At 27.4% G+C, this 18,013-nt stretch overlaps 2 protein-coding genes across 2 annotated transcripts in view; one reads left to right on the forward strand and one right to left on the reverse strand.

Moving 5' to 3' along the window:
- The window catches only part of LOC126897429 (zinc finger protein ush), a 50,482-nt gene extending 42,471 nt beyond the window's left edge, over positions 1–8,011 (reverse strand). Inside the window, exon 1 of the mRNA XM_050670995.1 lies at positions 7,670–8,011. Within this exon, the coding sequence (XP_050526952.1) occupies positions 7,670–7,709 (40 nt within the window). The 5' untranslated portion in view covers positions 7,710–8,011. The remainder of the gene's footprint in view (positions 1–7,669) is intronic.
- Positions 8,012–10,355: 2,344 nt separating this feature from the next.
- Positions 10,356–13,426, forward strand: LOC126897442 (cytochrome c1, heme protein, mitochondrial). The gene is made up of 7 exons (XM_050671031.1): positions 10,356–10,519; positions 11,616–11,764; positions 11,892–12,024; positions 12,083–12,247; positions 12,419–12,547; positions 13,067–13,186; positions 13,258–13,426. The coding sequence occupies exons 1-7, from the start codon at positions 10,463–10,465 to the stop codon at positions 13,351–13,353; spliced, it is 849 nt and encodes a 282-aa protein (XP_050526988.1). The 5' UTR covers positions 10,356–10,462; the 3' UTR covers positions 13,354–13,426.
- Positions 13,427–18,013: the final 4,587 nt, after the last annotated feature.

The following is an 18,013-nucleotide window of genomic DNA, read 5'->3' on the forward strand; positions in this document are numbered from 1 at the left end:
AGATGTTAACAAAGGCTTATGGTGGGTGAGTCTGCTTTGAGTAAAAAAAGGGTTCACGAGTGATATAAACGTTCCCAAGAAGGCCGTGAAGACGTTGAAGTTGACGAACGCTCTAGTACATCAACAACCGATGAAAAAGTGGAAAAAGTGAAAGAAATTTGTATGAACGATCGACGAATCACTTTCAAAGAAGTCGCTGATGATGTTGGAATATCGATTTGTTTATACCATGAAATTTTGTCGAATGTTTTGGGTATGAAACGAGTAGGAGAAAAATTTGTTCCAAAATTGTTGAATTTTGAATAATAACAGCGTGGAATGAATGCTATTTCAAAAATCGAGTTTGACAAGTGAATTAGAAGAAGCCTTGGCACAAGTGCATAATATCTACTAAGGACTTTTTAAAGATGACAACTTTAATGTGGACGAATAAATAAATATTTTTTTCGAAAAACAAATTCCTGTTATTTTCTGAACACACCTCGTATGTACATTTGAACACTATTGTCTCGTTTATGTTTAAAATATAAAATCATCGATGTTGAAGTTTAATAAAACGAATAAAAAATTTATTTTTTATTCTATATGAAATAATAATATTAAAATATATGCATTGTTATACAATATAAAAATTGTCAGTAGTCCAACTAGTTACTTGTACCGTTAAAAGATTTCATTGTGATTAAAAAAAACTGTTTTTGTTGCTTAAATACTTGTGTGTTGAGTAAATTACAATTTTGTTAGATTCTAATCAAATAGATACGAAATGTTCATTTTGGTATTATAATAAAAATATTGTTGTTTTCAGAATAAAACTAGATCTACGAGATACATGGAAAAGGTCACGAGATTGATATTTATTATTTATGATTATCCGTTAAAAAGTTGAATATTAAAAAAAACATCAAATTAAAATAATCTCGCGATGATAATCATGAATAAGGCTCAGAATTTTATGCAAAAATATGCATGTAAATTATCAAAAATATATCTAATAAACTACTATGATCTAAAAAATAAACAAAATATTTTATTATATTATTATATTAGTTAATAATATGTTATTACATAGCGTAACAATATATTAGTTAAAATGAACACTTAAGTTTTGCTCACTTATTTGGCAAACTAATACTTATAGTTTAACTATAATTATGTAAAAAACAATAAAATTCAAGCCTCGCCATATTATGGTGCTGCTGAAAAGAACTTTTGATAAAAATAAGACGAATATAGGACATAATTATCTGATCAAAACATTCAAGTGAAAAATCGCTAAAAAAAAAAAAGCTTAAACAAATTTTTTTTTATGTTAAGTTGAAAATTTAAAAAAAAAATCTTTAATATTAATAAAAAATGCAAATCGTCAATGAAATAATATAAAAATATACGATTTATAGCCATTTCTACTGAAATATGCAAAATAAATTATATTTAGAATCTACATATTATGAAAGGTCCACATTTTTAATCAAAATTAATCTTGTTAGGTTATTGGAGAATATGCAATTGCATAAAAAATCGAGCCTTATTTATAAAGAACATTAATATCGTTTTGATCGAGTAAGTTAGGTATTAAACGCAAATAGTTAAACATGAAACTTGTTAAGTTAAACAAAAAAAGCAAAATAAACAATTATGGCATAGTATAATTATTAAAAAGAAGTTAACATTGCTGTAATAGATTATACTGACTTATAGAAAAAGTTGAAACATTAAAAAAATGTTGAAATTTAATTTAATTTAAGAAGTAGATTATTTTAATAATAATACCAAAATAATTTTGCACCCAAGAAATGTGATTTTTTTAATGTATACGGAGGGAATAAATTAGATTGAGACTTATGATGTGACATCAAGTGCATAATTAATATAGCACAACTTTTCGAAAAACTATATTTTGTTTTTATAAGAAGACTATAAAAAATGTCTGTTTTAAATAGACACTAGAAAAATAAGAATGTCTAAGACGTTAATTATTTGTTCCGGGTTGTGAAGATAGATGCTACAAACGAAGGAGGACATAGTTATTTGATAAATCGATTTTGATAATAAAACCGACAATACGAATATAAGTGCGGACTAGGTGTACATAAAACAGGAACGCCTAATAGTCACGTTGTATAAAGTCATCTTGTTCATTCGTAATGCTAGAAAACAGATAACGAAAATTTCATCCTTATTCTTCATTGGCGTTATCCGTGAGGATCAATGACGTAATAACAAATATTTAAATAAACAGCCGGCCAACGTACTACATTATAATCATATTACCTCCGCATAATTGTTTAGCAACAACCGATAGACTTATGATCAGTGAAAATCATAAAAAACGTTCACCGTAATGTCAAAAACAAGGAGAAATATACAAGTTTGACCGATTCCTGTGGATCCAAATCCTATAGATAATTTACACTGAGTTTAATGCATCTAAAATGAAATAATTTGCTTCACTTAATCTATTAACGATTAAAAACTGTTTAAGTTTATTACTGTCGAACAAAATTAAATTTCAAAAAATAAATATTAGTTATTTGTAGACATTTAGATCACATATCGCTACTTGAATTTGCATTGAATTCATATCATTATTAAATATTTTTATTTATAGGTTTAATAAAAGTTTTTAATTTGTTGACCTTAACGAACTAAAATGTATTTAAAAAATGTTAACTATCAATTATTTATAGTTGAACTTTAAAGATATATCAGAATACATCCTCTTTACTAAAACCATCTTTGAAAATAATCAACATAAATTTATATTAATAAAATTCCCGGAAAATTGTTTATTATACAACTTGAGTTTTCATATAAAGGTAGACCACTAGGGCAGTTGGCATATCTAAGTTTGGAAAACTAAATCAATCTAAAAGACGAGAAAAATATTTGCAAAACATTTGAGCTAATACTTGATACGTAAACTCTGTTAGAAATAATACGAAGGATAAAATTCTATGATGAAAATAATTACATTTCTTTTCGTTTTTAATAAAAAATAACCTAATGTTAACTATTTTTTATAGTTTCAATAATTTTATGTATAATATAAATTGTAAACTTTAGTTACAAAAAACATAATACAATAAGAATGTGGTTTCTACATCAAAGAATTAAATTATCTCTATAGGTCAACAGCAGTGGTAATTTGTGTGAAACAGGTGTAACAATAATTGTTATATCTACTGAATTGTATTGTCACTTAATGACAACAACACATAAAGTAAATTAACTTTCTGAAACTAACAAATTAAAAATGTATAAAATTTTATACGTTCAAGGATAAAATAATATAGTTTTAATTTAATTATTTGTTTTTTCTTCCACATTTAAATTATTGGTATGTAAGTAATTTCTAATAATAATACGTTAAATGAATGGTTCTTCAAAATATTCTAAGAGCTACTCAAATGTTATTTATAGCTCTTTTTCAGCAATTATCTTAGTTGTTATTGAGTAATGTAAAATAAAACCAATTGCTATCTCGAGATGATCGTTAAAAAAAAAAAAATAGCGCTCTTTATGTTTTATAATGTTTCAAAGTTTTTATTCATTAATCTTTAAATCGTTAAAATGAAATATTTAACACATTTTTTTAAATTTGATTAAAGCGATCGGAGATATAATATTAAAAAAAACAACACTCTACGTGTGTTATCTATTTAAATAGTTATAAATGCACTTATCCGTAATCGTGTTTTTTGTTAACTGATGACTTATCGAGGTACTTCAATAGATAATATAATAGATTAATTTTCAATAGATTATTTCTACACTTATACATCCAACAGGTACAAACAATTTCATAATTTTAGCTACTTTTTTTTGTATGATTGGTAGATTGTACAATTGGATGCATCGATTTAATATGAATTTACCACATTTAATCTCAAATTCAATGAAATTTAAAAACAAAAAATAATTCAAATAAAATGTTCTTGAAATATATAGCATAGTCGACAATATTCACTTGTAGTATAAATAATAATAATATATTACCCTAAGTATATGTAAATTTTTTTTTAATTAAACGTAGTTGGAAAAACTTTTAGATCTTTATACTATATTCGAATCAAGTCTCTTATCTATATTCAAAACACAGTTACAATAAATGCACAACACACTTGTAAATTAACAGCAATAGTATTCATATAATTACATGATGTAGCCACAACATTAAAATAATTGCGTTCAAACTTCAAAGTAACGTTATATTTTAAACTCTAGCAGTAAACTATATAAAATTATTATTATAATTCTAATTTAGTAATGTCGTAACATATCTACTTAAACTACAAATATCCACGTAAACGGTCAAATATACTTAAACTGAAATGGTTCACATTACGCTTAAATAGAGTTGAATCTATTAAGTGCAATAAAGTCCGTAAAATAGATAAACACTAAATTTACAATAAAAATTGTCAGAACAGTAAATTATTGTAATGTTAAGAATTTTAGATTTCGTTAAACTATCTTACAAAATGAGCATAACAATTGACTGCTCTAATACTATTATTATTATTCAACTATTTAATATATAGTATATATTATATCATTTTATTTAGTATATATTATAAACTAAGTTAAACTATTAAAAATGTATAACAAAGTAATTCTCGAGTCAAGAGTCAACAGTTATAATTGTAAATGAATATTGTACACTATATCAAGAAAAAAGAATATGATTTTATACTATTATAATAAACTTTAAGTTACATGGTAAATTATGTGGTAACAACTATTATTTCACTACATGGAAATTAAGTTCATATTGAGAGTAAACTGTATTATATCTAAAATGTTCATAATACTTATTATTTTTTCCGATAACATTTTAATGTTAAACATATGTATCAGAATAAACTATTAAAAAAATTTCCATTATATAAAAATAAAAAAATATAATAATAATAATGAAATGAAAGTACGATGTATATTTTTCAATGATCAAAATGAGCTCTCAATGATGAAAGGGAGTATTAATAAATTTAGGTAATTTTTTAGAAGATCTAATGTTGGATAAAACAATAATATAATTCCATAACTTAATTTATTTTACTTGAAAATTTATTTGCTCCTTACAGACTCAAAATGAGGAAGCATTTTATCATTTAAATTTTTTTGATTACATTTTGAATGAGTAATTTTTTATAGTTGTATCGTTTAAAAGTTATTGTCATTTATAATATAATAAAAAGTAATCCTGATTAAAATTTTATCGGGACATTTCAGAAAGTAGATGATCTGGGTAAGCGGGGAACGATAGAAAGATGTTTCCGCAGAGATTATAATTAAAAGAGGGTGGAGGTGGTGGTCGTACTGTAGTGAGACAAAGATAACGTAGGACGAAAAAACCACAACCCGGAGCCGATGACTATCAGCCTTGTTCGGTAACAACGGGCAGAGATTTAAAGATGAAATCGCAGAACAGAGGAGTGTCGTCCAATAATGTTATCAGCAGGATAATGTGAACGCGCTGCGTCCCCGCGCTGGCGGGTCTAATCTTCACGATTCATCTGGGGAGTCCAACCGAGATGATAGAGCACGAACTATCAGACATCATCAAGGGCACAAACCTATATAACCAGTCTGCAACTCGTCTGTATTACTTACATTTATATACATAAAATGCGTTATATTATTATCGCGACTACGTCAAGATAAGTCACAGGACCCGATGTGTGACATATAACGTTCAAACTTACTACCATATATTATAATGATAACAAATATAATAACAATACACATGACAAAATAATTTATATCTCGGCATCGTATCGTAAAATCCGCTTTACTTGGTACATGCAAAACAAATATAAGATAAAAACGACGAATGATTAGGATAACAGCTAATAAAACGACGAAATTGGTTTCAACGATATTACAGTAGTTTTAGTTCAATACATTATTTCCGTTAATTAATAATTTATATTCAACGAAAACAATAATTACACATGTTCGATCTAAATAAAAAAACATACCATTGAAATGTTCTTCAAAACGAACTACGTTTCAACACAAAAGCAATAAACCTACAAAACTCAGAAATGTTTGTATTTACAAGTCGCCAGACTTAAATAAGAGAATTGTTTTCAAAATTACGAATATAAGTCTACAAAAAATATCAAATAAATTTTTTTTTAAATTAAGTAGTACCTGTTTAGCCAAGTTAGTAGAACTAATTTAAATAACAAAATTTACATAATAACTCGGTAACATAAATATTTATGCAGATAATTGATCATAATATTTTCACTATGGTACCGTATTAATATGATAGTACCATATTATAAGAGATTTTAAATTTCATTAATATTGTTTATCATTTTTATACCATTTATTTACCGAATAATTAAACACTCATGATAATATTCTCATAGAAATTTTTTTTAAAAATACTAACACAGTTTTTAAGTAACCTTCTCTTTAAAATCAGTGCCTGAAACGTTTGGCTACTTGACAAACATGAGTTTAAATAATTTAAACTTTATTTGATGGATTTTCTAAGAATAATCATACTTATAGTTAAATGATTTTTATTAAGGTTTTACGAACTAAGTGTAACAAAATAATGACGTTTATTGAGAGCCCAGTATATGGTCTACAGATTTTTGATACCAGCAATAACAAGTTTTTAATTTTTTCATTCTGGTTAAAGGATTTGTACAACAGATAAAATCTCTATATGGGTAGTTATAAATTCTCTTTATGAAAATTGGACCTCACAAATCCTACGTTATCTCAATAATGATCAATGATCTTAATCGAGGATTTCTGAAACAACTATTCAGGTTTTTATTAAATGCAATGCACGTCGAATAAAAATGTAATTACTTAGTTTGTCATGATATACTATTAATAATTATCGAATAATTAAACAATGAGCATTCATTTTTAACTTTATTGGTTAATTAAGAGATTACTGATAAATGCGTTTTAAACTAAAGAAATCTTATTTAGACATTTTTTTAGACAGGAAACAAAAATAAATCATAATAATTCTTGGATTTGAGTCTAAATTAACTAATCAATAAAAATTGAAAATTTATTTTTCAAATAATTATTGTAAAAAAATAAAATATGTTGGAAATAAATTTTTATGTTCCCTTATAAAGGAAAATTATTTTTTGAGTGAAAAACTTAAATTATGTTGTCCATAATTTCAATTTTAATTTTTGTAAATTGGCCCTTTTAGACACAACTCCCAAAATTATTCTAACATATTTTTAATTTCCCAAGAAAATGTCTTGGTACAACACAATGCTTTGAAATAATATTTAATAATAAATTATTTATAACCTGTGCTCACAATTAACGTGCATGTGATAACACAATTGGTAATTATTAATCAAATAAAATTTATGACACTATCAGAGATTTTGTATTATCGACATGTTATGAGTAAAGTGTAATTAATTGATTAAAAAATTTCTGTTGTCCTTTGATTAAGAAAGTAAATTTGAGAAAAACGCAATCGTATATTAAAAATAAATGTTTTTATAATTTTAATCAAACTTGAGAAAATTTATTATTTAATTAGTGGAAAGTTATTGCATTAAAATATAAAATTATTGAATAATATGACACTATTTAGGAATAAAAACTAACGAAGTATAGCAATTTTTGTATAAGTATTCCATAATTCAAAATATTAAGGAAAACTTACGTTTTAATGGTTTTGGATTACTCTGTTTTCTCCTGGACATGTTTAATATACTGAAATTCAATGTCAACAGTGAATGTTAAACGTCATTTCTTAGGTCACCTTTCCAAGACTTTTTTGAACAAAAAAACAAAAACACTATCAATTTTGACTTTAAGTATCCATCGGAAATGTATAATTAAACACATATATTTTAATTTGAATTAAAAATTCGGTCACAAGAAAAATAAACCATAAAATGAAAAACGAAATAAGATTGTGAGCGCACGTTTTGCTTAGTACAAGATGGCGTTCCAACAAAAACGAACCGCACGAGTCAAACGCGGCAATGCGACTAAAATCTGCTCTGGAGAGCGACACAGTCAACGGCGGGCCGACGGCCGCGGTGGACTATAGATAAGCGACTTTCCGTTATCAGCCCACAAATGAACCCACATAATATATTTTTTATATTAAATAAAAAAAAAATATAAAACATTGCATATAACAAACGTTGAGTTATCAACTACGTAGTTGTCGTTTAATCTAGATATTAATTGATAAAGTATAATTAACAACCATAATACAGTTCCATACAAACTGTTACCATATATATTAATTAAAATATTATGTCTGCTTAGACTTAAATTAAGAGAAAAATTTGCATCAAAATATAACCATTAAAATTAATTTATATTTAGTGATCACAATTAACTATGATTAGAATCAACATTGGCAAAATGAAGCTTTGGACCCTCAACGAAAAAAAGTTTACTAACCCCCAATTATGTTAAAATGTAAAACGTATAAGCAAATTCGAGAAAGAAAAGGAAAACTATTTTTCTCAGTAAAAGATTTAAAAGGAGATAATAACATATATTAACATGTATTATGCATAAGCGGAATTTGGGTTTAGCTCTCAAAAATTCAGAAAAATTTGTATCATTTAATATATCAATGTTATTGGCGAGAAAATTTAAAATTAGTTCGAAATTGTTTTTACACACCACTTTGATATTATATAAAGAGATATGGTTTTGATAACCCATTCAAATAGACAAAATAAAATAATTTCAGAAATATTTATTTAAAAGTTTTAATTGTACATATTTTATTGGGCAACATAAATGTATAATATATAAATATATATATATATATATATATTAATTAATTTGTTACAGAATACAAAACGATAACAACTTTTGAATTATTACTATTGAAGTTATTAACTTTTTTAAACTATGACAGGAGGAAGAGTGCGTCTGAGAAATGTCTAATGTTAAAAATAGTAACTTTTTTTTAACTGTTTTACAAGTGTCTGTCTTCCAGTCTACGTTTAAATTTTAATTGTCCAAACTTTCGAAAAGCTGGTCCAAAAGTTGTTAGCGATTAAAGATTTTTAAATTTATATTCACATTAAATAAGCAAATATTACCATTATTATTATTATCATTATTGAAAAAATATAAAATTAGTGCTATTTAAAGCACAATAAGTATATGTTGCCATATAATTAAATAAAATTGACACCTATATAAGGTATAAAAGGATGACTAAAAGAAAAGCTAAATAATCTATAAATCAAGATCTAAATGTATTTGAAAAGAAAGAAGAAAAATTTTTCGATTTTATGTAGATTATGATAAAATAAAATAATATTTATAATTTTCTAAATATAGATTATTTTTCAAGAAATGATTAATTCTTTAATATAACAAACCCACTTTAACACATTAAATTAATTTCTTTTTTATGAAACACAAGAAATTTCAAAAAAACTTTTTTTTATTCAATTTTTAGTAGAAATTTTTTTACTTGCTCGTAAAAAAAAACTAATAAGGCTAATTTATTAAAAAAGAAAAATAGATTGCTATTGATTTTTTAAGTTATTTGCTTAGCAATAGATATTTTTCTCAAAGGCCCATTTTTGTATTGAAATTATTTTATTTGCAAAAATAATATTAAAAATTTGACAATAACTATAATTGAGTGGAGGGAAAACATAAAGGACCTTAGCTGTTCTACAGAATACCACGTACAATATAATGTGAAATAAAAATGGTATACTGAATACTAGATAATATTTAAAAATAATCTTTTGTTATTAAAATATATAATTTGGAAAAAACATATCATCTTCATTTTGTTTAAATCGTTAAAGCTATAATTTCATCAATGGACTCCAAAAATCATTTATAAGGCCTTAGTAGCCTAAGTATTAACAAGCATCTTGAGTATATTTAGAATTATTCTAAGATATTTATAACAATATAAATTTGGCTAAAAAAACATAGGTTATTATTTGTTAAATTAAAATCATTTTACGTATTTCAGAAATTATATTTTGAAAGTTAATATATAATAAAGTGGTGTGGTATAGATTATAATTATTATTATCATTAAGATTTCTGAGCAGCATTATTTTAAGTAGTAAAAGTATAAGTTTTGAAGTTTCTGAAAAATATTTTTATAAGATTTATGTCTATAATTTTGCGTTGACACAAGTAAAAGTTTTAATGTTTAGTGAGGCTAACTTGCATTAATGTTTTTTTTTTTGTAAACTGATGTGGCATTTAATAATAGTAGTAGTGGTAGTGATAACAGAAAGAATTTTACCGGCTCATTTGTCAATAAGTAAAAGTGGTTTTAAAAGTATTGCGTGAAGTGGTCACACTGCAAAATTGCCCTTGCTATCGCTACAGCTGCTATAGGTCGTAATGCATTATCGAATTTGTAGTAACTTAGGTATCTAGTATTTGTAATTCGTTTTTCGTCCTTTTTTTTTTTTTTACCTGAACTTCAAGACACATCTGAAAAATGTCGACAGCGTTTTCATTTTTCAAAGCAGCATCAAAGTTCGCGAAAAACCATAAAGTAAGTATATTTGTTGTATAGTTACTTACATTACACATTACTTAATTTCATTAGAGTGTAACTTTGAAATATATCTCATGTGATATCGTCTTATGAGTAGGTATGAACTTGCCATAAACTATTAAACTAAATTAGATAAGAATTAAGTTAAGATTTTTTAAGTGTACAATTACTTGGTTTTAGACATACTTTTATTAATATATTGTCTTATTCGGTAATTAAATAAAGTAGTATATAAATTTGTTCATTACATAAGAATGTGTAATTCTTTTTATTTGATTTGGGGGTTTAAATAACTAAAGTTTTATTAATTATGTTAAAAAAATTTATTAGACTTTGTTTTAATTATTAAGTTAATATATATTTAACTTCTTTTTTAAGAAGTGATATTTATTTAAATCTATGCTAACTGCTTATTAGTTAGGTCTTTTATAGTAATTTTAAGATTCTTACATAGCTTTCTTATGTTTTAACGTATAAAATAAAAATTATGGTAAAATGCTATAGTAATATTGAATTTTTAATCTTTGTTTTTTATCATTTCAATATTATTTAGTATTATCATTTTGTCCAATTATGTCAAATGTATTTTATAAGTATTAATTTTTCAACTATAATTTCTATAGTATTTTTTGATACTTTTAAATATAAACTATTATTTATAAAAATGTATAATGAAATTTGCTATGCATAAAATTAGGAGGAGTTTTAGAAATTGTATTAATATTTAAATGCTAAATTTTAAAACCAAAATTTATATAGTCATTTGTAAAAAGATACCTCTGAAAAATTTCTGATCAATTAATGATTTTTTTACATTATATATATATTTTTAAAAACATGATATTGAAAAAATTGTTTTATTTTTTCTGTTTTATATAATTGAAAACACAATTATAAGACATATTATATATTTATAATTTCAAAAGAATTTTACAAACTTTTGTTCTTTATTGAAAAATATCCTTTTTGTTTTTTTGAAAATAATTTTGGTAACATGTAGTTATAGTATTTGCATTATTCACAAACTATTTTAGTTTAAATATGAATTTTTAATGTTTTTTATTATTCTAATTAAATTTTTATATTTAATCAGTTTATTACCAGTTTTGGTATTTTGGCCGGTGGTGGAAGTTCCCTAATTTATGCATTAGAACAGTCAATACATGCTTCACATGATGCAGCTACCCCAGCTAAAATGCCATGGAATCATAATGGTTGGTTCAGCACTTTAGATCATGCTAGGTAAAGGTTACTTTTTATTAGCAAGTAGGACATTAAAACAAAAAATCTAATTTTATATTTTTTACTGTCTTCTTGATCAAATATTGCTGATATTTCAACTTAAATGATAATTATTTTTAAATTTCAGTATTAGACGTGGTTGGGAAGTATATAAAAATGTATGTGCTGCATGTCATAGTGTTGAGTATTTGGCTTATCGTGAATTAGTTGATGTATGCTTAACTGAAGCTGAGGCTAAAGCTGAAGCTGCTGAACAAATGGTAATCATTTTTCTTAATTAATACAAATCAAAATAAATCCTAATTATATTTAATGTAGATTGAAGACGGTCCTGATGAAACTGGTGCTATGTATAAAAGACCTGGTAAACTATCAGATTTAATTCCTAAACCTTATCCTAACGAAGAAGCTGCACGATATGCAAATAATGGTGCATACCCCCCTGATTTAACTTATATAACTCAGGCTAGGATAGATGGAGAAGTAAGTAGGTATGATTAGTAAAATGAATAGTTGTGATCTCGTATCATGTGTGCAATTGTATTTAAAGAAACGATTGCAAGTTATAGAATGAGATTATAAGTTATTCCTAATTAAATTTATTTGTGTTATATTTATGTTATTTTATATTTACTATTAATAAATTATTTTTAGAATTATATATTTGCATTATTAACTGGTTATATGGATCCCCCTGCTGGTGTTCAAGTTGGAGAAGATCAACATTATAACCCATATTTTGCTGGTGGTGCAATTGGTATGGCACAAGCTTTATACGATGAGGTAATTTTATAAGTTACTGTACAAGTGGCATTAAAATAGTACTAATTTATATTTTCAAATAGCTGCCCCTGCAAATATAAGAAAAATTAAATTTATTTGTTATGAAATTTTTCTAAAAAATAATTTTATAAATCCAAAAAAATTTAGTTTACCCAAAATGACTTTTTTTTTACTGCAATTAAGAATATATCAATAAAAAAAACATTCATTCCAAAGTAGGAAATACAATTAATATCTTTTTAAATTTAAATATTAATTATTAGAAATTCTATTGAAATTTGCTTAAAATTTTTAATGTGTAATGTATTTTTTCTATTGTCATTTTAGTGTTATAAAAATAAAAATTTTAAATAATTTAAAGATATCAATAATTTTTTGAGGAGTCTGTAACTCACCTTTAAATAAATATTTAATAAACAACATAATATTGCTTTTTGTTAAATTTTAACTTATGAATTTATTCTTAAATAAAAATTATTATAAAACATTTGTCTGATTATGTTATGTTTATAATTTAAGATTATTGAATATAGTGACGGTACACCAGCTACTCAAAGCCAATTAGCCAAAGATGTCATTACATTCTTAAAATGGTGTGCAGAGCCAGAACATGATACAAGAAAATTGTTTGCTATGAAAGTAAGTGAATTTATTGTAATTACTTATTAAATTGCTCTAAAAATTTGTTTTAATATATTTTTTATTTTTAGGCCTTCACTTTATTAGGTGTTCTTAATTTAGTTGTCTGGTACCTGCACAGACATTATTGGTCAGTCATGAAGACTCGTAAAATCTTAAGAAAATAATTGTAATGAATGTAATATTAATATGTTATTATAATGAATTATAATAAGTAGAATAAAAAAGATAAAACAACAACTGAATAAATCTTTAATGGGCAAAAATCCAATTAATCCTTTACTGTGTAAATGAGAAGAAATTATGTAAAAAAAATTGTTTTAGATCACAGGGATTTTTGCATAAAAAATACTTATAACAGTTTTTAAATAAACAAAAATGTTATTTTAGCTTTCTATTATATGGCTATTTTAAGTATTTTCGTTGTCATTCAAATTATTTTAGCTAAATTGTTTGTTGAAAAATTTAGAACGGTTGTACATGTTTGTAATTTAATTTTCATAAATTCATTCAATTTCAAGTTAAATGTAACTTATACTTCTTTTTTATGAAATATACACTACAATAAATTTACATTACAGTAAATCTATAGTTTACATTTTGTCCATAAAAATTTGTTTAGTTATTGTTGGTTTTTTTTTATCCATAAAAATCATTAATCATAATTATGTGAATCTTTAAATAATTTAATTCATATTGATATTAAATGAATTGTTACATAGATTTTCTTTTATTTGAACTCTAAAGGCTTAAATAAAATGGACATTTAAAATTATACATCATGCTAATGTGTAATGACTTCACTATAGTTAATTGTTAATTTATATTTAATATCTTCAAAAAATTAATGTTTTCTGGATACTGTAGAATCCTTAAAGTAAAATGAAGCTATTAAAAGTACAAAAGATTTATACAATTGTATTTGGTTTAATCAACAAGAGTATCTTAAATATAAATAATTAACTTTGTGAATAGATTGTCGGTACAAATTTTTTTTACAACAGCCAAGAATTATTTGTTTTTAATAAAATGATATATTTCTAATTTTATGTCAATGACAAACTTTATTTTTTACTCAATAATATTAGTTGTTGAACTATTTTAACTTCAATAGAAATTTTTAATTATGAAAATTCTTGTAAACTAATGCAAAAGTATATTCTACTTTATTTAAAAAAAAAAAATTTTTCGGTATTGTTATTTTTATATTTGCGCTAACAAAGTTATTCATGAAATTTGATCATTTTCATCTTAAAAGTACTGAAGTTTTAAGGAAATGAAATTTAGTTTTTTAAAATTAAATCATATTAATTTGGCCGACCCCAAGTAGTTGGGATTAAGGCGAGAAAGAAACCATATTAATTAAACTATAGTATTGAGTAAAAATAATAGATGACCGGTTTTGTTATTTTCAAAATGTCGTTTCCTTACCACTGACTATAAAATTTTCATTGGAGGAACGTGTAATATTTGCTGTACACCATCCAACACCTATGCTGTACAATATGAGTGTTAGGTTTTTAGATATGTGTTACCTTATGTTAAATTCTACGCTTATGGAAATTGTCACATGTTGTTTTATAATACTAGTTATACCATTTTACTTGAATGGTTGCTTAATAAAAATTTCGATATTTTAATTTTTAGTAAAAAAAACATCAAGCTTTTAACGAGTTTCATAACGGCCTGTTTCCCTGTTGGTTTGCTCTTGTCGCTCATTTGAACATTGAGCACATTGCTGCGTTATAGTACATTCGCAGAAGTCGTTCCGTATCGATTGCAGTAATGGCGGTAAATATGGCCCTATGTAACCGTTACTGACAGCGTGGTGATAGTACTCAGCATACTGTTGAATTGTCGGCGGGCCTTGTAGCCTGGCCCGGTTTTCACCAACTGTACGAGGCCGTTCCACCGGCGCAGTCCTAGGTACTCGATGACCACTTTCATTTCTTCCCGTACTCGCTGCCCTTCTGGGCCTCTCAAATCCGCTGGCCCTTTGGTCGGACGTCAAATAATTGGCCACGACGTACGGTTGCGTATCTTCTGCGGTTGTCGTGTTGTTACTTTGGTGTTGGTGACGTGTTCGGTCGACATCTTGACCTCCGCTCGAACGGCATCCGCAGCCTTCATTTGTCCGACTCCTAGACAAATTACAACCCGTTTTTCGACTGTAGGCAGTCCATTCTTCGTCAGAAACGGGTGTCAGAGGAGACGGTGGCGAATAATTTACCATTCGACGACGAGATCCCGCAGACTTGGGAGTCGATTGACCCAGCGGTGCCGGGGGTTCTCTTGCCGGACGACTAATCAACATTTGCTTATAACCCAAGTACTGTTGCTGTGGGTGCATACCACCACACGCCCCACGCGTCGCGCATTCTTCAGAACGCGATCTGTTGCCGTAATCTTTTTGTCGATCCCTGCGACAACCGGAGGCTTGTTGTTCAGCTGCCACTGCGGCCAGTTCCCTCTGTGATCTTTCGTATGCTATCCGCTCAAGTTGCCTCTGTCGTTCTAGACGCCTCACTTCGGCTTGTTGTTCTGCCGCTATCCTTTCTCGCTCTGCCTGTTCCCTCGCCTTCCGCTCGCGATCAGCCCTGTATTGCTGGTCCACCATTCTTCTGGCTCGCCGTTCACATTCCATTCGTTTTTGTGTTTTGGCGCCGCATCTTTCAGGCCGTACGTTGTTCCCCGTTGGAGTGAAAGCGTTTTCGGGGTAAGACAAGTCGGCGTCCATATATGGACGAAACGGGGCTACTGGTTGTCGTTGTTGTTGTTGTTGTTGTTGTAACGCGGCTCGTTCTTGCTGCTGATGTTGTCGCCATAGCTGCTGATCCGCATTGTCGTCGAAGTAGTCGGGCTGATAACCGCACGATGGCCCGCCACATCCCTGTTGATATGTCTCGGACACTCCTCGAGCCCGAGCACAACCTGGTGTTGTTTTCACCGTCGGTTCGTCGTCGAAGTCTAACTGACACGGTTGTCCGAGATTTCCTCTTGGCGAGTTCGACCGTCGACTGGTTCTTGGGGTCTCGCTAACTTGTTTTGATTCGTTGGGATTGTTACATTGTGTTTGTGGACAGCGCTTGGCACGATCTTCATTTATCTGAGTGGCTATTTTCTGTCGTATCTTCCGCAACGACCGTTCGGCTGAGGCCATGTCGTTGTCATCTTGATTACAGGCCCTAGTACGGCGGCCAGGCGAAGAACCGGCCCTGTGTCGTGTGACATTTTTGTTTTGTACGTCCGGAACGTTGTTGTTGTTTGAATTCAAATTCATAAAGTTATCAACGAGATTATTATGCGAATAAGAATATGAAGTATTTAATTTTTTAGCTATTTATTTTTCAATCTATTTAGAAATTTATTTATGTAATGTATGTATTTATTTTGCACTTCAATATTGCTAACAATATGATTCGTTTCTGTGGTGACATCCTTACATTACGTAGAATGATATAAGTTGCATCATTAAAATACCTGAATCCATTTTTTATCATTTAGCATTATAAGTTACATAGTTAACACGAGAGGTCGTGTTGCTTTTTTTCGACGAGTAATGAGAAATGTTAGTTCTAATATAAGACAAATATTGTTTGGAAATGGACGTCAAAAGATTTTGTCATGGGGATAAAAAACTTTTATGACAAATATCATTATGAAATCTGTGCGGCCATAGCTCGAGCTTTTTTATTTGTATTACTGTAACAAGATGTTATTAAGGACTATAAGATGGGCATAGATGATTTTATTTTTTTATTAGGTGTATTTTAAATATTTAATTTATTTTAGTGTAGTACCTCGTTGAATTTAAATACGTATAAAATAATAGCCAAACTCGAAATTTAATCGAATACATTTGTAGGATTAATCATTTTTTCATATTAATTCTGCTCAATAACTTCTGAATTGAATTATCATATATAATGTTTTCAGTATAAATTTAATAAAAATTGTACAGAAATGTCAAAAAGGGTATACCAGCAGAGGGGATCCACCCACCTAATCTCATTCCAATTGACCACCTTTGATAAAAATATGACTTATGTTTGATCTTTTTTACGAGGCGGCGTTATTGATTTACGTATTTTATTTTTGTTGGTACATTTTATACTTAAAATTAACCCAATATGATTGGCGAGTAAGGTTCACGACTAAGGAGATCTAGCGCCCCAAACGTTCAAATTAGCATCCTCAAAAAATTAGAACGCATTTGTTGTTTTGCTTATACAAATATTAATATAATTGATGTAATTTTTTTTTTTTAATTTCATTGTTGACAAAACTACGATCTTAGAACAATTTAGAATAAAAAGTTGTATTTTGCTGGGTAAAATACGTTTTAATTATAGACATCTAAATGAATTTATATACGTATGTGAAAATAATAAAGAGGCGCGTGTGGGCAGTTTCCGCGAATCTGTGAGTCATACTTTTTTTGAACACCCTCAAAATTGTTTTGCTTAGTAGCGCCTATGCTCATTGTTATAGCTTATAATGAATTTTTTACCTATACCGAGGGCCGTATTTAGGATATTGGCTTGGGGTGACATCATGAATTTAGGCGCCTCTAATTTCTTTCAGAATCGCTCTCATATCTGTAGTTTTTGTTTTTTAATATTGAGATTCGCCCCTAAGAATTTTGGTGGGGCGGCTATTGTCCCTCTTAGCCACTCCTTAAATACGGCCCTGCCTGTACCTACATTGATTTGTCTGACACTGTACATTGGTTTACTGAGTTTATAAAAACAGTTGTAATACGATGTATTAACTAAAGAACATTTAAAATGTTAATATTTCAAAATTTTAGTAGATCGTCCAGAAAAT

This window comes from Daktulosphaira vitifoliae, unplaced genomic scaffold (assembly GCF_025091365.1).
Source record: "Daktulosphaira vitifoliae isolate Bord-2020 unplaced genomic scaffold, ASM2509136v1 Scaffold_2, whole genome shotgun sequence".
In the NCBI taxonomy this organism is placed as follows: Eukaryota; Metazoa; Arthropoda; class Insecta; order Hemiptera; family Phylloxeridae; genus Daktulosphaira; species Daktulosphaira vitifoliae.

What these genes read in the sequence shown, in the direction of transcription:
- LOC126897442 (XM_050671031.1), top strand. Translation starts at nt 10,463, where the DNA reads ATGTCGACAGCGTTTTCATTTTTCAAAGCAGCATCAAAGTTCGCGAAA. An exon ending in CACAAGCTTTATACGATGAG is followed by an intron (nt 12,548 to 13,066) that starts GTAATTTTATAA and finishes TTATAATTTAAG; the next exon opens with ATTATTGAATATAGTGACGG. An exon ending in GAAAATTGTTTGCTATGAAA is followed by an intron (nt 13,187 to 13,257) that starts GTAAGTGAATTT and finishes TTTTATTTTTAG; the next exon opens with GCCTTCACTTTATTAGGTGT.